Source organism: Gavialis gangeticus, unplaced genomic scaffold, assembly GCF_001723915.1.
Source record: "Gavialis gangeticus isolate Ggan-Ray unplaced genomic scaffold, GavGan_comp1, whole genome shotgun sequence".
Lineage (NCBI taxonomy): Eukaryota > Metazoa > Chordata > Crocodylia > Gavialidae > Gavialis > Gavialis gangeticus.
Window position 1 is genome coordinate 105,119,195 of NW_017729024.1, and position 22,019 is coordinate 105,141,213.

The following is a 22,019-nucleotide window of genomic DNA, read 5'->3' on the forward strand; positions in this document are numbered from 1 at the left end:
CAACCCCCCTGTCCCCCAAGCCCCCCTGATCTATAAGTGAGTAACTCTACTGTACCTCAGTCAATATAGCTATACATATGCATGAAATTAGGCACTTGTTTCAGCATTTACCAATGTCTAAAGGCAAGCCTCTCTCATACCATTTCTACTTACCGCACTTTACCTTGTCCACATCACCAAGAATCTTACATTAACTCTTGCCTCTAGCACATTATGTCAAAACTGCTTTGCAACTGTTCCCCTATTTTCTCTTACTGAACTGTTTATTAAACACTAGAGACCACCTAAACCTTTGTAACTGCCTAACTGGACTCTAAGTAAAATTCAGTTGAACTGGAATAGGAGAAAAAGTGCAACATATATTAAATGGAATTAGATGGTAATTTAAACAGGTCTTTTAATCAGGAAGGCAAAATCTTGGATCTATACTTAACTTTATGAACAGAGAATTCCCAGTGAAGTCAATAAAATTACTTGCACTGCATAAAATACACCTGTGAGATTATGTGGGACTATTATTCTTCACGTTGTGGTAGTGAGTAGGAGCCCCAGTCATGGACCAGGACGTGCTGGAATTAGACTCCGTGCACACAAATATAGTCCATGGTCCACAGAGTCTACAATTTAGGACAAGACCTAAAACACTAGGGATAACCAGCCAGCAATAAGTACAAAGTAGCGACAGAGAACATTACCTGGCAGAGGGAATCCGATTGAGAGCTTCATTAAGGACATAACTGAACTCTGCATGTTCCTGTGCCACAAGTGCCACAAGGCTCTCACAGCATGCCGTCCACACAGTCACAGTCACATTCTCACTGCAGCATTTCTCCCAAAGCAAGTTTAATGCAGGAGTCTGAAATCCAAAGCACAAGGACCAAGAATTAGTGTAGAGACAAAATTTCAGTACCAGTCATTTTGAGCATTCTCTTAGACAAAAATATTGTGTTCTGTATCTGCTTCCAGATAGGGCTGCTGCTGTTTAAAACAATAAAAGGATAAAACTAGAAATCAAGTTCTTTGCACTCCGTAGTAAGCACAGAGAAAAACTGAAATCAAATCCTAGTTGCCTAAGGAAGCCACCAACATAATTCAGTTCTCATTGGGATTTTTAAGTTTCTGTAGCTTTAACAAAGAGGAAAAGTTTAGAACTCAAACCAGCACTGGCATTCAGTATTTAAAAGAGTCCTCAATCTTTATTATTACTAAAATTTTAGATCACTAATTCTGGAGGTTCTCTCAGAAACCTCTATAATGTACTTTGGTACTGGTCCTGTTTGTTTACAAGAGCTGCTAAGAAAATGACACAAAAATCTGTTCAAAATTTCAATTTATCATTTCCCACAAAAAAAACCTTCCAGTTAAACTGTTTTTTTCTGCAGGAAAACTTCAAGCATTTAAACAGTAGAGTTGGCTGAAGTTTTCCAACCTGCATCTACCCACTGGAAAAGAAGTAGTTAATCACATTTACTTTCTACTAGTTTTAGTTATGCTCAACAGTGGGGCAAAATTTGACCTCTGTTCTGTTACAAAATTTTACTTTATCCAAAGTATGGATATTTTATATAACAATGACAATACTTTCTGTTTTATAGAGAAGCAGTTGCGAGATTCATTTGACCTTAATTCCATGTAAAGAGCATCTTTTGCTTTTAGAAATAAAAGGAACCCAATCTGAACTTCACTGGCTTTACTGTGTTTTGGATCAGGTTCATATTTAATTTTGATGCTACATTCCTGTTATGAAGTTTATGTTTGTTCTTCTTGACAATATGCAAATGAAGGTACCAGGAAAACTAACAAATCAAATTTTTACACAAAGAGAACATGAAGCATGTCAAGTGAAACTACCACATAACTATTTATTTACTGCTGGACCAAAACATGCCACCCTGTTTCAATTCAATCTCTCATACATGTGGGGGGAGTGGAGGGGAGAGAAGGAGGGGTTGGCAAATTACATCCATATAGGATGTTTAACTATCCTCCTCAGTATTACAGGAGTTTTAGTTTCGGGTCCTAAATACTTTCATGTATTGCTTACATCTAAACTCAGTCCTTCCTGAAGCCAAGATCAATAAACTTACACCAGTGACCAGTCTATAATAGGTAGGAAATATAAATTAAGATGTTTTAGAAGCAACTGAGTTGAAGTGATTAAGATGCATATCTTCAACTGAAGTTAAAACACAGGTGTCTAAATCCATCTGACTGAAAAAAAAAAAAAAAAAGAAATCATAGCTTATGCCCCTTGGGAAAGGTGTTTATTTTGATTTTAAAAATAAAATACAAGATCTTGCAAACAAAACTTATTTTCCCTCCTATACAGCAGTTTCATTTTTTTTCCCATTAGAACTTAACTGCCTACAATAAAATATTTTGTAGATGACAAAAGCACTAATAATAACATTTCATTGAGGAAATAAAACTCTATGGAGGCTCTGGTCCAGAGGAGTACTCCTCTTCTCCATTAGACCCTAATTTAACAAGACTGCATAATTTTAAGTATACATGCATCCCCAGTAACTACTTGCATGCTTAATATTATACACGGCTGAAGGAACTTCCTGAAACAGGGCCTCAGACAGAGAAAGTCATTTTCTTCCCAGTTGTTAAACTTCTGGAGTTTTGTTTGCTTTGTCTTACTACTCATTTAACTAAAAAGTGCTGCAGTCGTTCAAAAACTGCACAAGTACATGCTTGATATTTTAAAAGGAATTTAAAAAACCCCTAAACACCACTTTAAAAAGATCTTTCAGGTTTCTTTTTTTTGCTTAGTTAAATACACTGGGGAAGTGCAGACATGACCCCAACCAGATTTCTTCCCCATTTTACAGATCACCTTTTAAAGAATTAAATGAAAAAAAGGAAATACCTACTGCTGCTCTGTGTCATTCACCAAGACCAGCAATTTATACTCACCTCAATTAACAATGCTTGGACAAACTGAAAAAGTAAACTAAAGCTTCAGGTTGCGTTGGCTTGTAAGGAAATATGAACCCCAATTTGCTGATGCAAAAAGGAAATATTTTGTAACAGAGATTTGAAATCTAATTGAAATCCAAGTCCTATTTTAACTGTGAGATCTAACTTGAAAGATGTTTATATGTAGAACAGCAATGATTGTTGCAGGACCATAACGTGGTGGTGATCTGCTTGAACAACGAGTTTACTAGCATTAATTTAGTAGTGCTAGAGTGATGTTATAGCTGTGATGGTCCAGGAATCATCTGAGAAGCAAAGATATTGATAGGACTTGATCTCTCATTAATCAAGGTTCTTTCCTTCTGTTAAATGTTTGCCTGCTGCTCCTGGGAATCTCTCTCTCCTCCACTTTCACAATGTTAAACACTCTTCTTAATCATCCCTGTGCCTACTTCTTCCCTCAAACCTGATGAGGAATGCCTTGCATTCAAAAGCTCGTCTAACCTTATCCCTACCATGCAGTTGGCCCAATAAAAAAGTATTACCCACAAATATCCTTGTCTTTGGCATTAGTTTGCCATGTTGAGGAATCCGTATCTGCTACAATATAGTTTCATAGATTTAGGGTCGGAAGGGACCTAGTAGATCTTCTAGCCCGACCCCCCGCAAGGGCGGGAGAACAACAAAACCCCAAAACAAAAACAGGACTCAAATGAGTCCAGCCAGGTAGGCATCCAGCCTCTTCTTAAAGACCCCCAGGGTAGGGGCCAGCACCACTTCCCTTGGAAGTTGGTTCCAGCTCCTAGCCGCCCTAACTGTGAAGTAGTTTTTGCGGATGTCCAATCTATACCTCCTCTCCATCAACTTGTGCCCATTACTCCTTGTTATGCCAGCGGGCGCTAGGGGAAACAGCGTCTCCCCCAAACCCTTCTGGTCCCCCCTAGTGAGTTTATAGACGGTCACCAGGTCCCCCCTCAGCCTTCTCTTGTGGAGGCTGAATAGGTTCAGGTCCCGCAGTCTCTCACTGTAGGGTCTGCCCTGTTGTCCCCGGATCATGCGGGTGGCCCTCCTCTGGACCCTCTCCATGTTGTCCACATCCCTCTTGAAATGGGGCGCACAGAACTGGACACAATACTCCAGCTGTGGCCTGACCAGCGTCGCGTAGAGGGGGAGGATCACCTCCTTGGCTCTACTCGAGATGCACCTGTGGATGCACGACAAGGTCCGGTTAGCCCTGCCAACCATGACCTCGCATTGTCGGCCCATGTTCATCTTGGAGTCAATAATGACTCCAAGATCTCTTTCTGCCTCCGTGCTCTCAAGTAGGGAGTTCCCCATTGTGTAAGTGTGCTGCTGGTTCCTACTGCCCAAGTGCAGCACCCTGCACTTGTCCATATTGAAACGCATCCTGTTCCTGTTAGCCCACCCCTGTAACCTATCCAGATCCTTCTGCAATCTCTCACTCCCTGCTAGCGTGCTCACCCCCCCCCAAATTTTGGTGTCATCAGCGAATTTAAACAGGTTAAAAATCTTAAAAAACAAAAAATGCATTAGCTGGAATTTGACAGACAGTAAAATAGACATTCTGCAGTCTTACTTATTAGCCATTTGGTCTCTACATGGGAAAATAAATTTCTCTTCTGATCATAGGTTTCCAGTTTCTGATTGTATTCTCAGAAACATGTTGCAGGGTACCTTATCCAGCACTGGTAATTTTATTAAAAGTGGAACATAAGATATACAGACTTCAGAAGAAGCTTAGAATCCAATGCAAGAGAGAAAAACTGGGAGCAAAGTAATACAGACCTGGTTAGTAGACTGATTGATCTTGGCTGATGAAACTTTTTCTCGTAGTACTGCAGCAATTAGATGACCCACTCCCTATAAAATACAACAGAACCAATTAATAGAGGTGGTAAAAACTGATCATTTCACATGTAAAAAGAAACAAGAAGCCAAGCTGCAGCTGCAACAAGAGGATGGCCAAATAGTTTGTTAATACAACATCTGGACACTAATGGGAGCCAAATAATTTGAGCGCTGAGGCATCTTCTAGAACTAACAATCTCCTGCCTGCAGCCATAATACTTGCCATCTTAGAATAAAAAGGGCTCCACATATACACAAGTGTCTGCACAACTGGAACAACGCGCAAAATTAGGGCCTTAACCCATAAGCAGTTACTTTAACACATTGGTTCTAATAAATAGTGGAGAAACCGAGGGAGGAAATTTGCAAAACTTAGATCCAGGACTATGCTCTTAGGCCAACACAGCTACAACCAAAAACCCAGACCCAGGACTGAGATGTTCATTCTGGTTTAAAGGAAGATGCATCTCAGTTACAAGGACTTCATTTAAAATTTCTACCCCAGCTTAGATTTTAAACAGACTAAAAGATACATGAGGTGTTTTGATTCAGAGTTTTGTTTCTTGGCCCACCTAATTTCTTGCTCTCTCTCATACTTATGCATTGTTATCTTCAAACAAAAAAATCCTATATAAGAGGCAGATCCTCTCACAATAAAAATATGATGGTGCTTAGGAACATGGCTATATACAAAAGAAAAAGAACAAATGTACTCATTACTGGCTAAGTTAGCTCTTGATCATCAAGAGAGTTTAGTAGTAAGAAAGAGTGTGAAAGCTCAATAAATTTCATTAAGATGTAGAGACATATGGAGAAGACTGTAAGTTATTTAAACCTTTCCAGGTTCCTTCTTTTATAAACTAATTACTACTTCCTCCAGATTACAGCTCACTAGAACTAAATTACGTTTAACATAACATAAATACTTTGTCAAATTGTAAACAGCTCATGCAATCCAAAGTGACAAGAATTCAGACATATTTTACTAAAAAATAACAATTATGCAAACGTCTTGTTAGTGTACAAATCAAGAAAGATAATGGGACAGAGTCAGATATTTATCTTAGGGGGTTCTATAACCATTTCCCAGGCAAGTTAGATCTATATGGCACAGCCTTAGTAGACCTAAATTAACTTTCTTCCCTTTCTTTTCCTGGTTGTAAGGACCCCATTTCAGACAGATGCACACTCCCATCCCTGCAACTATTCATTTGGGTGGGAAACTTTCATTAATATAGTAGGGTACTACTCCATAAATACAGGCAGCTTCTGGGTCAATCTCTTCTATTCTAACCTCATTTCACCAGAAAAGCCTTCTGACCAATAACACTGTACCTATGGCTTTCACACTCTTTACATTGGGTATCCTGTTTGGGGCATCATAAATAAATATGTGACAATTTCTGCAGTTGGATTTTGTTACTGATGGCTCTGAAGAGCAGGGTGAGTCCTTGAACAGAGGTAAAACAAGAGTTAGTGGAGCTACTAGAGCACAGCACAAAACACAGCAATGGCACCCCTCAAGGCTGACCATTCATGCCAGTGGACTGAGTGGGAGAAGACATATTTCAGTGTTATTTGAGAGTGGCTCTCTTTCAATTAATGGAAACTGCTACTAGTTCAAAGTGAGTCAAACCATCAGGGTTTTGTTTGATTACACTTAAAACGTAAATGATATGGTCCCATTTGTGGTAAAAGAACAGAACCCTGCCTTCCTTCCCCCTCCAGCTTGATAGAAATGCTCTCTCTCGTCCTTCCAAATGTGGATTTGGCCACCGAGACCTAGGTCTATCTTTTCCACACTGGATTACTATACATTTCCATAGCTGAGGTTAAAGTGGAAGAAATGCATACTTAAGTAAATGATGTTCACAATGAACCATAGTGTTGCAGAGGCAGCTTGCCATAAGAACTGCACTTAATTAAAGACGATTTTCATGGCACTTCAATTCTTAAGGCAAACTGAGAAATTGCTGCAGTAGGTAAACAAGACAGGGAGAGACAGAGAAAAGGGGAAGTTTGTCATAGGTTTAAATGCCTGTACAGCAGAAGAACTAAATGGACATATTACTTTAAATGATTTTAAGTATATTTCTTTTCTCTAGGACCAATTAAAAATAATGGTGGTAAAAATATGTTATGTAAATAAATATATAAACAAACAGTTCACCACTGGGAATGAGTTCATGGTTTTGATACGATGAACTCAGAGACCTGATGGATGCAGCTGTTTGTCACCAACTCTCACCTAGCAGGAGGGATGGGGATCTTTCATAGGTAGACTTCAAGAACTAGAAGTTGTATCGCTTTGGGTTGAACCCTCTCAAATATGTGTTCACAGGGTGGCAATAGATGATTTAGTGCCTGCTGGCTTAATTTAATGTTTTCTCTCAGAGAGTTCCTGCTATTTTTATTTGTAGAATGGTGGGTGACGGGGCCCAACGCTCCAGTTAGCGGCAAGTTGAATAACCAATATTCACTACTTAAGAAAACTCTGCTGGCTGTAATGCCATCTACAACTATGGGGAAAGTGAGGGAAAATGTTATTTTGGTCTCCTCTACTGAAGTAAAACAGTAGGTCTTTGTGCCAAATGTTTGACAAAGGAGAATTACCTGTGTCTGAATGAGCGTGTTAGGAAATTCAAGTCGCTTCTTGATATCTTCTGACATTTTTACGTCTTTCAAATGCTACTAATTCAAGTCCTGCAACAAAGATTAGGAAAAACACAAACATGTTGTTTAGTGCAAACTAAGATGTGATAGGGTAAGGGAACAAGCTTACTCACAGCCTCCCCCTCCACCGGAGCAAACAAACAGTGACCTGCCAGTGTGCAGACTCGCTGCCCAAGCTGGCGAAGATCAGGTCTTTTGCCCCTCTGCAGCAAGGGGTGGGGGCTGAGGCCAGCACTCCCAGCCCTGCCTGAGTGCAGCCTGAGTCAACCCAGAATGAAGGTTGTCCTTTTCTGGGGAAAAAAGTGAGCCAGTCCATCCTCGTAACCAGTTCCACTGGAAAGTGGAGGAGAAGCCCTGCTGACAGCACTGGGGAAGCCCCGTGAAGGAAACTGGGAAAGCTGGGGAGTTCTGGCTCCACTGAAGGCTTTCCCCAGTAAGCAGGTTCCTCTTCAACTGCAGGAGCCAGAAACACAGGCACACTGGAAGTACCCAACCCTGGCCAGCTGGAGCACCACAGAGGCAGCTCGAAGAGCGGGACATGTATGAGAGTGAGGAACCCTGGATGAGAAGCTGAGGAGTGAACACCAAGAACTGGTGAGGCGACCCGAGCAAGAAGACTAGGACTGAGTATGTAAGAAAGCACTCTGACTCCAGCCTGGAGATTGCATGCAGTTTGAAGCACTCCCAGCCTGACACAGGGCCCGAGGACTGACCAAACAACTTGGAGATCTGTGGAGGGAGTACAGGGGTGGAGGAGCCCCCAGTACGCCCTGTGGTCATCAATCAGGATGATGTCCGTTAGTAGCGGAGACGGGGCCACTTCCTGTGCGCTATCATGCCCAAAGCGGGAGGATACGTCAACATCAGACTGGGCATCATAAATGACAGCAGTGGTTATATGCATTAAAGTGGACCAGGCTGGCCAGCGTTACTACCCCGGCAGAGCAGTAGGACCCCGGTGGAAGAATGCTAAAATTTAACATGAAGTCATGGTGGGCAAGTCTGGAAGTAGGGCCAGAACTTCCTGCCGGGGTTCACTAACAGGTAATCAGCTAGGTGCAGCCATAACCTGTTACGGTAAGTTACATACCAGGAAAATGCAGTACTCAAGATTTATTATGATACAGTTGAACAACAAAATCTAAGACTACAAGCATTGACCAAATATATGGTCATCCTGCACATGAGTAAAAAGCAACCCCTGCAAAAGTTAAGCGATTGTCCCAAATTCTTATGAAGAAGATCTTGAATAACCAGCAGAGGCAATTTCCTACATAAACAACTTGCCTACAAGACAACCATTTGCAAACTTAACCTTGATGGATCGTACTTCATTACCCGAAGTATCTGAATGTTGCAAAACCCCTATGAGCCCAATTCTGAGATGCCAAATACTTACCACTTTTGCACAGGAAAAAAAAGAAATTGGGCCAGGTACTACCCTCTCCTGTCCCCAAGGATAGGGACAAACATTACACATAAACCAGTTTAAGTGATCAGAAACTGGTTTAAACCTGTAACAGAACAGACATTCAGTGTATATAAACCAGTTTGAAAATGGCTGAAACCAGTCTGAGATAAACTGAGCTGAATGTAGTATCAGACATAACTGATTTGGGTCAAACTAGTATGGAATGTCTGTCTCAGACCCCTTCCTGATTTAATTTAAACTAGACTCCCCTAGCATCCTGACATGCTCTCTCTGCTCCAAAGAGCTGAGCTGACCCCTCCCCTCTAATCCCTTGCTAGAGCTCTGGCAAAGATTTGCAGGGGCACAGCCTGGCTTCCTCCTGGTCCTACCCCCACACCCACTTCTCAAGCAGGAATCCCTCCCTCTTCCCTCCCACAGCACAGACAGTAGCCAGCATGTAGTATGTTAGCTAATGCTGAGAGGTGTCTGTGTAAAGCAGACAGGACAGTGTATTTAGGGCTTTTTGAAGCTAATCTACAGGCAGCTGGCAATGTCTTTCCTTGAAATGTTCCTGTCCTTGCAAAAAGTTGTTTAAGAGCTTGAACTAATGAGGGTTTTTGTTTTCTGATGGGGTGTAAAATGCTGATAACAGAGATGATAACTGCTCTGTTATTAAGGGGGGAGGGACCCTCCCGCCTTCCCTAATCAGAGTCCCTTGCCCCCGGGGCTTGGCCCCTCAGCTCAGCACCATGGAATGGAAGGGAGCTCTAGCACCCCTCCTCCCCCCACTTCTAGCCTGATCCACTGCAGACACGTCTAAATTTCCTCAATCCAGAGGGGATGTCTGTACATTACAAACTGGTTTAGCCTAGCCAGGTTAGACCAACCTGCAAAGATTGAATTAATTCAAGCTCACACTTTCTGAATATCTGTCTCAAGCCCCAATGTTGGGATTGGGTCCTGGGGACCCAGCAACACCCCCTCCCAACCTCCAGTGTTTCAGGACTCCACCAGAAAGACCATGTGGAGGCATCCAAGGTCAGAGCACTGACACCTCTTGGACTACATCATCATCCGAGGTAGAGACCTGAGGGACATGCCCATCACAAGGGCCATGAAGGGGTCTAAAGACTGCTGGATAGAACCACCAAGTTGTGTGCTCGGTGATGAACACCCGCCTGGTGCCAAGACACCGGAGGACCCAGAAGGCCGCCCGGAGATGGCTGAACGTCGCAGCTCTGAAGGACCCTACACAGTGGGAGGAGTTCCAGGCCCACTTGCATAGTGCACTGGAGCAAGGACCTACCACTGATGACATCTCCATCCAGGCACGCTGGGAGCAACTCAAGTCTGCTGTTCAAGACGCCTGCACCCAAACTATTGTGTTCATATCGCAACGGAACCAGGGCTGGTTTGATGCCAATGACACTCAGATTCACAATCTCCTCAAGTGGAAGCATGCAGCCTTCATTACCTGGCAAAGCCATCCACCACCTGGCAAAGGAATCCACAAACTCAGCAAAAGACAAGCATTGTACCACCAGCTGAAGGATGAGGTTCTTTGTCACAGATGCATTGTTGGACAACCGGTGGGTGGAGAAGGTGCGCGTGATCCAGGGCTATGCCAACCAGAATTACATGCATAACTTCTTCCAGGCTACCAAGACAACCTTTGGACCCCACTCCATTGGACAAAACCCCCTCCGATCACAGGACAGTTCCCAGCTCCTTGAGGATGATGATGCCATCTGCTTGTGTTGGAAGGAGCATTCTGAACCGGGAGTCCACCATATCAGAGGAGACCCTACAAGCTGTCCCGCAACACCCTGTGGTGGATTCCCTCAGCAATCCACCAACCATCGGACAGCTGAAGTGGGCCATCCAACAAATGAAAACCAAAAGAGCCTGCGGGCCAGGTGGTATACCCGCAGAGACCTACCATGCAGGCGGCTTCCAGCTCACATCACAACTCCACCACCTTATCCTCTGCCTTTGGGATGAAGAGGACATCCCTGGCGATCTCAAGAATGTGACCATCTACCAAGAAGGGGGACAAATCTGACTGTGGGAACTACAGGGGGGACTTCCCTCCTGTCCATTGCAGATGAGCTCCTAGCTCGCATCCTCCTGAACTGCCTTCGTCCCATTGCTGAGAAGATCCTTCTGGAAACCCAGCACAGCTTCTAACCATCCTGGGGCACTGCGGACATGGTTTTCATTCCCAGGCAGATCCAAGAAAAATGTTGGGAGCAAAATCAAGAACTGTTCCTTGCCTTCACTGACCTGACCACGGTGTTTGATTCCTTAAAGTGTGAAGCTCTATGGATGATCCTCCAATGCCTTGGCTGCCCACCAAAGTTTGGATGTTGCCAAGACAAAGGTTCTCCACCAACACTCCCTGAGCCAGGTGAACATCCCTCACACTATCTACATAGACGAGGAGGTTCTGGAGTATGTGGAGCATTTTCCGTATCTCAGCAGCCACCTCTCTCAACAGGCTACTATCAATGAAGAAGTCCAGCACCAGGTCAACTGCAACAGTGCCGCCTTTTTCAAGCTGCGACAATATGTCTTTGAAAATAGAGATCTGTGGAAGTCTGTGAAGGTCCTGGTTTATAAGGCTGTCGTGCTGACCACCCTCATCTACTGCAATAAAGCCTGGACCACCTACCGACACCACATTAAGACCTTGAGAGTTTTCACCAGCAGTGCTCGTGTCAAATCCTGGGAATCAAATGGGAGGACCGCCGGACCAGCACAAGCGTCCTCCATGAAGCTGCATCCATCATCATTGAAGCCTTGCTCTTGAGAAGTCAACTCTGATGGAAAGGTTGCTGCATCTGAATGTCCAAGAACCACCTCCCTCACCAGATTCTCTTCTCTCAGCTCTCCATTGGCCAACACTCAAAGGAAAGCCAAAGGAAACAGTACAAAGCTCAAGGTTGCCCTCAAACACACAGGCATCCACACCAATGGCTGGGAGGAGCAAGCTGCTGACCATTCGGCATGGCACCAAGGCACGGACCACTTCAAGGCCCAATGACTGGATACCAAGGTGGAACGGCAATGGCAGAGGAAGAAGGAGGAGACCAACCGGGGGCTGCAAATCCCACTCCCCCATGCAAAAGACATGCCCTCATTGCCAAAGAATGTGTGCATCCAGAATCAGGCTCCTCAGTCACCAGAGGACACATCGAGCCTGAAGGACATCATCCTGGACTTCAAGGGACCACTGATGATTACAAATCTACGCTTGGAAAGCAGCATGTAATACCATATTTACTTGTTATAAAGAAGGTCTAAGGAGCTTTGAGTCAGGCAACTCTTCAGTCATGCAGCCAATTCATGTACATCCTGGCTTTCAGTATGTCCATTAGTTCTAATTTTGGGCTTCCCACACAGGTACTGCCATGCAACATGGAAAGACTTTGACAACCAAGCGTTGGACCTCTCTGGGACCTACATTATGCAAGACAGAATGTCTGCCACCTTTCAGAATAGCAAAGGGAAAAGCTAGAAGCACATGTCCTAGGTAGGAATTTAGGTAATGGCCTCATTCTGCAAAAAACAAGCAAACAAACAAAACAAGTCCAGTTTACAAATCAAAATTCAGAACCAGTTGTTCCCATTTGCTCTCTCAGATAACCTCAAGAAATGCCTAGGGTCAGTGATTCTCAACATTTTTAGACTCAAGACACCACTCAAAAAATGCAGATAAAAAGTTTATGTAATACACACATATGCATGCAGTTTCCCTTCTTTGCATGTAGAACACTAATATCAATTCTCAAACTACTGTGCTGTTATTGCTTGACAAAAATTATGCAGTCACCCTACACCACTGACCTCAATGCTATGAGCATGCAAATATATAGTGTCCTAGTAAGTACCTTCCTTTAGTGATCAAAAAAAAAAGAGACAGTCTCATCAGTTGGAAAAGCTATCATTACCATGACTAAAGGTGAAGTATGCTTTCACTTTGTTCACTCTTCCTACCTAAGTGCAATGGCATAATGAACATGGACTCAAAGTTTTCACCCAGCTTCTGCAATCAGGAACAAGAACATAAAAGGTGCTTTAAAAAAAACCAACCAACCAAGCAAACAAACAAAAAAACCCACTTAGTTCCAAGCATTTGAATTTATAGATGTATCCTGGGTGTACTCAAATAAGTACTCCTTCCTCTGATTGAGAAGGAATTGTTAGCTGGCAGGTGTGCTGTAGGTGAAACTGAGACCACTCCCAATTCCCATTTGTCCCTATACAACCAGGCCAGGACAGTTACGGAATTTAACCATGTACAAATTTGTTAATATATGTACAACATACAGAAGGAAAGGAATAAAATTCAGAACTAGGTATACATACACACACATATACTCAACACACTATTTATACATATGTAAATTGCTATACATCTATAATTTACTTCTGGGGGATTGCTCTGAAGGGCCTCTGAACCCACACATGTAAGTAAGGAATCTGGAAGAGGTAAATACAAGTGAATTCAGGTAAATCAGCAAACACACATAGGCGCACCCAGATAAATACTGGCAATCAGAGGGACGTGTCAACAAGAGGGTTTCAACAAGATATATACACATCCACATATATAACAAATAAACAACAAATGGTTATTAATGACAAAATATGAGGCACTGGATATAAAATATAAGGTGCATATCCTCCTTCATAATAACAATATCACTGTGACTATCAGAATCTCCCCTAGGGGAAAAGAACCTGGGCCCAGCTCCCAAAAAAGGGGAGAAGGGCGGGTCCTCAATACCTCCCTGCCCTCCGAGGCATAGCCAGGACCCTTATTCTTCAGGACCCTTTCACAGTCCCTGCCCCCTCTTCCAAGGGGGTCTCCTCCCTTGTGGGAAACCCTTGCCCTGATAACTCACGACACCAGGGCCATAAAGGGGGATCAGTGCTCTTCCAAATAAACTGCTCCTTGCTGCCAAGCCTCTCAGGCCCTGGCTCCATCCCAACTGCCTGCCTGCTAGTGGCCCCGAGCAGTCATGTGCTCCTGGAGGCTACTGCCTTCTCCTTGGGGTTGGAGGCCTGGGCCGTCTCATGATGCTGGGGCTCAGTCCACTTTGGAACCCTTCATGCAGTGATTGGCCCCACACCAGGGCTTAGAGACCCAAGCCACTGCTACCCACTCCCAGGGTCTGGATTCCGCCGTGCACCATCCCTGTGCACCGAGGCCCTGGCCATTCACCAGGGGTTAAAACACAAGCTGCCTTTTGTGGCTCCCAGGGTCCAGCTCCATGCAATAGTGCCTGCAATGTGCCCTGGCCACACACCAGGGGTTACAGACCTGAGCTCCTTGCTCCCAGGGTCTGACTCCGTGCAGCGCTGCCTGCACCAAATCCCTGTGCACTGTGTACTGGAGTCAGAGCTGACCTCCACTCCCCATTGCCATGGGCAGTCTTCTGGAGCTCTTCAAGAGCAACAGGAACTGCCCCCAGCAGGCAGCTCTTCCTAGCTCTGCTCCATTTTGTCCCTTGGCACATCTCCCTCATGCTGAGCATGCAATTTATTTTATTCACCTCAGAGGCTCTGCCCACTGGGTTCTGTCAAACCTGGTAGAGCAGGGTCTTGAACCAGGTCCAGGGCTTTTTCCCACTTTGCCCTGAGCAGGGGCGAGGCAGGCCCCTCCCTGCCTTTCCTTCAATTGGTGGATGGGCTCCACCAATCCCGATACGGATTCTCCAAGCCCGGCATGCCCGGCTGTTCTGGTAAGTCCGCCACACAGACAGTTGCTAATTCAAAGGACTGCCACTAAAATATAATGCACAACACCAAAGTACTACTTCATCTATATGACACAGAACTCTGCCATTTTCCCCACAAGAATCCCAGAGTGCTCTTGTACTTATGTGGCAACTACAGTATATGCATCATACTTTTTCTCTTACCCATCTGCTGGCATTTGGAGAGGCCCTCTGCAACCAGTGACTGGACAATTGGGGAATTCAGGAACAGTGGTACTTCCTGAAGGAGACAATACTCACTGCCCAAAAACAAGCCATCCCCACATGGAAAAAAAAGCAGAAAAGGAGCCAAGAGACCCCCTTGGCTCAGTGGGGATGTTAAGGAACTATTGAAAAAAAGAAAGAAGAAATATACAAGCAACAGACGAATGGTTTAGCAGCCAGAGAGGAGTAAACCCATAATCACCAGGGCCTGCAGATATGAGACATAAAAAGCCAAGCTGGCAACCAGAATAAAGGACAACAAAAAGTCCTTTTATAGAAACATAGGGAGCAAGAAAAAAGTTGGGCTCCACTATGGAACCCCTACTGAATACTCAGGAGCAGCCCACAGTCAATCCCTGTGAAAAGGCAGAACTACTTAATACCTACGTCACATCAGTATTCCTCGAATCAAATGGGGGCTGTTCATCCGACCAGAGGCCCAGGGAATGTTGGGAAGACAACAGACTACATGAAATTGTTCCCGAACAGGTGAGGGATCTCCTACAACACTTGGATGTTTTCATGTTTGCCAGGCCAGATGACCTGCACCCAAGAGTCCTCAAAGAACTGGCTGGGCTTATAGCAGCACCACTGGCAAAATTGTTTGAAGAGTTGTAGAACTCAAGAGTGGTCCCTGATGGCTGGGAGAGGGCCAACATGGTGCCCATCTTCAAGAAAGGGAAGAGGGCTGACCCTGCAAACTACAGACTGGTCCGTTTGACTTCAGTCCTGAGTAAAATTTTTGAAAAATTTGTTAAGGAGGCCATCAATTACAAGCTGCTAACTAATAGGGTGTTAAGAAGCAGTCAGCATGGCTTTGTCAAGGGTAGATCACGCCTGACAAACCTGGTGTCCTTCTATGACCAGCTAACTAGACATCTGGATGAGGGACACGAGGTTGATGCTATTTACTTAGACTTCAGTGTAGCCTTTAATTCTGTTCCCCACAGGATTCTTTCAACCAAACTGGAGAGTACAGGGCTAGACTAGTCTCCAGTGAGGTGGGTAGACAACTGGCTTAGAAGCCAATCCCAGAGAGTTGTAATTGATGTCATGGCCTCATCCTGGAGGGCCGTCTCCAGTGATGTCCCCCAGAGATTGGTGCTTGGACCCATGCTCTTTAACATATTTACTAATAACTTGGATGAGGGGGTTGAAAGCTCAATAATTAAGTTTGCAGATGATACTGTGGGGAAATGCAGGCACATCAGAGGATAGGTTAAAAATATAGGATGACCTAGACAGATTGGATTTATGGGCTGAACAGAATCAAATGAGTTTTAACAAGGAGTGCTGGGTTCTTCATCTGCGTAGGAAGAACCTTTACCATAACTACCCAATGGGTAGTAGTCCACTAGCTGGCACAGCATCTGAATGGGACCTGGGGGTCACAACAGACTGGAAGATGAACATGAGACAACAGTGCAATGTGGTTGCCAGAAGGGCAAACAGAACTCTGGCGTGCATCAGCCAATGTGTGGCCAACAGAGGGAGGAGCACCTCCCTGGATCTCTATTCAGCATTCGTAAGGCCAAAGCTGGAGTAGTGCGTCCATTTCTGGGCACTGCACTTCAAGAAGGATGTGGATAAGCTTGAGAGGGTACAAAGAAGGTCCACCTGTATGTTCAAGGGCATGGAGGGGAGGCCCTATGGAGGAGAGACTCTGGGAACTGGGCCTGTTCAGTCTGAGTAAGTCAAGGCTGAGAGGTGACTCGATAGCCACCTACAAGAACATCAGGGGTGAGCATCAAGATCTAGGGGAGCAACTCTTCAGGAAGGCACCTCAAGGGAGGACGAGGACAGATGGGCATAAGCTAAGAGAAGGTAAATCTGGACTGGATGTAAGAAAAAACTACTTCTCTTAAACTGTCAGAAGAATCTGGAACACTCCCAGCAGAGGTGGTGTACTCACCATCCTTGAAGGTGTTCAAGATGAGACGGGACAGGCACTTTACTGAGCTTGTCTGAGCCCAATAACTTCCTGCCTGTGGCAGGGGACCAGACCTGATGATCTTGCAGGTCCCCTCCAGTCTTATGCTACAACCACAGGGACAACAGCATCCCTTAAACAGGTGTTCTGCATGTCTTCAGGGGAGCTATGCTGCTGACACTTGGGTTCTTCATCATTTGACTACATTTGACTTCATTTAATCAGAGAGACTGACTCGTGTATGTATGTACACATTTTACTCCATTCCCAATAACAAAACAGCCATATGGCAATGACTACAGCAATTGCTCATATGAAAAAATACCAAAAAAAAAATTTAATATGTTGTTGCTGTGCAAGAATGCAGAATTCAACTGTGTTTAGCTGTGGAAACAAGGAAGCTTGCCAGTGCCATGTAAGTGATAAGGTTTTTCTATTACCCATAAGTATCATGCAAGCTACTCTAAAGGACAGTTTAAGAACCTCTGTCCTAACAGATTCCAGCCTGTGCATTTGGAACAGCAATTGACTTCAAATGAATAACTGGACAGGTGTTTTAATTCTTTTTTTAAAATGTTATATAAATTCACTACCTCACTACAACTGATCCCATATCACTACCATTTTATAAAATATTCCTTTTCAGAAGGGACCAATATTCCCATAAAAACAGATGCAAGTCCCTCATGGAAGTTTATGCATCTCTGATTCAGTTAGTCTAAGATGGTATATGTGCACCTCTAACCCCACCTTCTGCCTAACTTCAGACTAACAGAGCTAACTACCTCTCTCCCCAAATACACCAAACTCCAGGTTGGAAGTTGCTTCCTCCAGAAAATCCCTTCTACTACTCTGCCCATTAGTCTACCTACTACACAATTGTAGGTTATATAGTAAATATTTTTTTTCTGTAAGAACACTGAAGTTGTTAAGGTCCAAATTGCTCATCTCAATTTAGACACATCGCTCACTTAACACACCCCCAAGCTTCTTGAGCGCAGGTTAGCAGCTTGCCTTGTTAAGCATTAAGCAATTAAATTTCACATACCCCAACTAGGTTTTTGTTTGTCCTGAGACAACAGCATTGAGGCATTTTCCTACCATGATTGCTAAAGAGGTACTTTACACGAATCAGCCACCTGGAGAGCAGGAAAAAGGGAAAACACACAAAGGATAAATAAAGAACATAAGAAGGAAAAAGACTCCTGTTTGTTTTTCCTAACTCAGCCAATTTGCATGAGCAGTGGCTTGATACCCAACATATCTGCAAACCAGTAAAACAGTGAGACAGCAATACCAGTGCAGCCTTAGCATATCCCATCATTCAATTAAGGATTTTTAGTGACTCATTTTCCAGGGAGCAGGAGGAGGCATTAAGGCATACTCCACTTTGATGAATACTGAATAAGCAGATAATTTGCTTAATTGCATAACACACCACCAGTCTTATGCTTCCACTGTAACAAACATGGGTTATTAGCTCTATCCACTTACTGAAAGCATTCTGCCCCACTGTCTACTCCAGCTATTTTCAACCAGGGTGCCACTCTGATGTACCATAAGACCTATTTAAGGGGGCCACACAGTATTGCACAATATTAAGTTAGCTGTGCAAATGTGTATACATGATTCACAAGATAAATCCAGAGATTTCATATAGGAATCCTTAGTGTAACAAACAGTCTGACCTGCTGTGGTCTTTCTGAGCTCTTTGTAACAGAATCGCTCTATTCTTTTTTAGTCTGTAGAAAAGTAAAATGGAAAAAGCTGGCATTTTCTGAGAAGTGCCTTGGATCTAAAAGGGTTGAGAAAGACTAGTCTACTCTGTAAGGCAAGTGCATTTTGTTTTAGTGCATAATTAGTAAAACTGACTAAGAGGTGTCAATTTCAAAGCCTCTGAAGCAGCCCTGAACTGACAAGTCCTATCAGCTTCAAGGCTGCTACTGGGAAGCACAAGGTGTCTTAAGACAGTAAGAGCTTTGTCTTGAGCTTTTCAAAGTGCCTTGGGTAAGTGCACAGCCTTTTTTTCCATTCCCAAGCTACATACTTACCTATAGTATACTATATATTGCATCTAAATTGAATGAAGCTAATTAACACCTTGTGGAAAAATACTCTTCACACCATTCACATAAAAGTTCCCACATGTCTAACACTGCTTTTTACTAACCACTGAGCAAAACTGAATTAAATTAAAATAAGTAAACAAAATCAAAATGAAGTTTGTTGCATCTTAGTACGCTATTCCACGAGGGACAAAAAGGCAAATTTTGTTTCTAAAAAAATTAGGTATTAGCATACCGATAACAGCTGTTTACAGATTCATTTTTGGAACCAGTTAAATGGGATATCACCAAACTAAATGCAGCCACATTAAAAATAAGTGAAAGTAGCTTCAGATACAAACACTGAGCTCCCAAGTTCTCCTGACCAGTTATGGTCTTACAACCACCTGTTTCCCTTTGTTAAATGTTTTTTCTCATGCCTGTCACTATCTGCAAGATCATGCCCCAAAACTACCCAACACACACACAAAGAGAAATTAGGAACACAGACTGTATCTACAACACTTACTATCAAATGCACAAAGTAAATGCAGAAGAATCAGAGAAGAACGATTTTCTTCACAATCTCTTCCACTTATAATAATCTCATTGCTACTTCTGGCAAGAAAAAGTTCAGTTTTTCAGAAAGCAGTGGAAAAAGAATGATGATTTATTTTATGTATTAAATTCATATCTAATAAATTAAAGACTACTTACTATCATATATTAACCATAAACTATATATAAAGTCAATCTATTATCAACACAGTTAAAGAATGTAAATCAAAGTTCTGCTAACTCAAAGCAATGTTTCCAGTAACTACTAACAGTGCAGGGCCTTTGACACACAGCCAGTCAAGAGTCAATTATACTTTCACAGTGCAATCAAATTCTCAACCTGTGCCAGGTGCTTCTTAGCCTTAAATGGTGCAGTGGGAGGGGACTGCAAAGAGGAATTTGTACTATTTGCAGTCTCCCCACACGCTAGATTCAGTCAGGATCTGACTATTGATCATTGGAATAGCCAAGAAAAGTTCAAAAGCTGTGATAAATTTTATCCAGCTCTTTAATCCCACTCTACCCCCTCTCACCAAAAAGTCATAACTAAAGCTTCCTCCAAGAGGCTCCAGCCATGCTCCCTTTTCTTTGAAAATGCCAGTGCTGACAATAATCTGCAAGTGTAACAGAAATAGAGCATTATGCTATCTGTATGCCAGTCATGGATTTCCCTTATACTTAGGAAGTCCCTGGGTAATTCATTAAAATGGCTTACCAGCAGAATGGCATAATGTAGCCAGATCCCATCGGAGGACCCAGCTCCAAATCTCAGTCATGGTTTTAGTCATTTTCAGTCTTGTCTACGCACTAGCAGTTCAGCTATTTCCAATTCCAGCTCAGAAGGACCTACGGTTGGAAGCCATTAACTGCAACAAGACAACTTGCTAAAACAGTGGTATCCAACCTTCCCACAGTAGGGCTGTGAGAAGCTCTGGTCGCAGATTTAATTCAGAGGAGATTTGGCTTGATTCAGCAGCCAAATCTCTGAAACCAAATAGAATTGGGAGACCAATAAAAAGGTCCGAATCAATTTAGAAAAGCTTCCCAGGAGATTCAGCGATTTGGACAGTCCCTGCTCGCCACCACAGGGAGCTTACCTGGACCTGCTGGTAAGTAGTGAGGGGGGGCAGGGGCACTAAAGGAGGGGAGAAGGGAACCACGGTGGGACCCCCATGAAGCCCCATCCCATTTACTCCCCAGCTCCCTTGAATGCCTCCCGACCCCCACCCACTCTCCCAGCCCCATCAATGTCTGCCCCGCCTGACCCCAGCATCCTAGTGCTTAAAGGAAAAAAAAAAAGAGAGCCCTGCACTCATCAGCTGTGCAGCAGCTACTAGGGCATCTGGGGGCTTGGGGCAGAGCCCCCCCCCATGCAGTACAGGGCAGCTGCAGCCCTCACAGGTCACACCTGCCCCACCCCCACCTGCAGGTTGCACCTGCTCCCCCTACCCTTTGTGGGTCATGGCTGCCCATCCCCTGGCAGACCCCTGATCCCCTTCAGCATACTGGACCCCCAGCCCCTCGGCTAGCCCCTCATCCTGACTTACCTGATATTGGACAGCCATTTTGAATCAATTTCACCTCCCCCTAATGCCCCCAAATATTTGTACTTAACCACTCCGAGCAGCACAAATGTTGAGTTTAGTATTAGTACTAGCTTAAGTTTAGAGCAGTCGCATATCTAGATTGGCAGTGGGCTGGAGGACTGAAAGGTAACAAACCCCTCCCCCATGTCCCCTGGCTCCCCCACGCACCCGCTTATTTGTGGCTGCCAATGCTGTCTGTCCCAGGGGAGCAGGCAGGGAAGGGTTAACCCAGTTTATATAAGGCAGGGGCAGGCAATTATTTTGGGCAGAGGACCACTTACTGAATTTTGGCAAGCCACCAAGGGCTGCATGACAGATAAATATTAATTTTGTAAAATTTTTAGGGGCCCAGCAGGCTGCATTTTGCCCATTCCTGATATAAGGTGTAGCCTAGAGTGGCTGCACCTTAGTATAGGTGTTAGGCTAAATATCAGGAGGTGCTACTTCATGGTCAGGGCAGCTAGGATCCAGAACCAACTTCCAAGAGAAGTGGTGCTGGCTCCTGCCCTGGGGGTCTTTAAGAGGAGGCTAGATGTACACCTTGCTGGGGTCGTTTCACCCCAGTACTCTTTCCTGCCATAGCAGGGGATCAGACTCGATGATCTGCTCAGGGCCCTTCCAACCCCAGAAACTATAGCAGGAGCTGGATAACACAGATTAGAGATAATCCTTCCTTGGACTGACATAACGTTGAGCTGCACACCAAATGAGTAACACCCGTTTCAGGTGTTAGTGTGTGGACAATCCAGGTGTTAAGAGCTCCAGGAGCCACTTAAAAATACCGTGTAACAAGGCCCTCACTTCCACCATGATGCAAAATTAAGGAGAAAGCTGACCCACACAGGGAATGGTCAGATTTGGTCCCAAATGATGAAGGACTGGTGCCATTTCCCTCCGCAGTGATGAGGTTGGTAAATATCCCTGACTTTGACAACCAGCTCTGGGAAGAAGAAGAGGGAAGAAGCAGCATAGAATCCAAGAGGTCCCTTCCTCAGAGCATCAGGGCTTTCTGCTCTTTGCTTAGGTCGGGGGGGG

The 22,019-nt window shown here is 44.1% G+C and overlaps 1 protein-coding gene across 5 annotated transcripts in view; it reads right to left on the reverse strand.

Annotated features, from left to right (window-relative positions):
• FOCAD (focadhesin) overlaps positions 1–22,019 on the reverse strand; it is a 318,854-nt gene that overhangs the window by 288,461 nt on the left and 8,374 nt on the right. For all 5 annotated transcript variants that reach the window (XR_002097361.1, XM_019517493.1, XM_019517495.1 and 2 more), the window contains exons 2-4: positions 7,408–7,497; positions 4,732–4,806; positions 696–856 (exon numbers count right to left, since the gene is read on the reverse strand). Coding sequence is in view for 4 of the 5 variants with exons in the window: in XM_019517493.1 (XP_019373038.1) it covers positions 696–856; positions 4,732–4,806; positions 7,408–7,464 (293 nt within the window). In the remaining variant the exon portion in view is untranslated. The remainder of the gene's footprint in view (positions 1–695; positions 857–4,731; positions 4,807–7,407; positions 7,498–22,019) is intronic.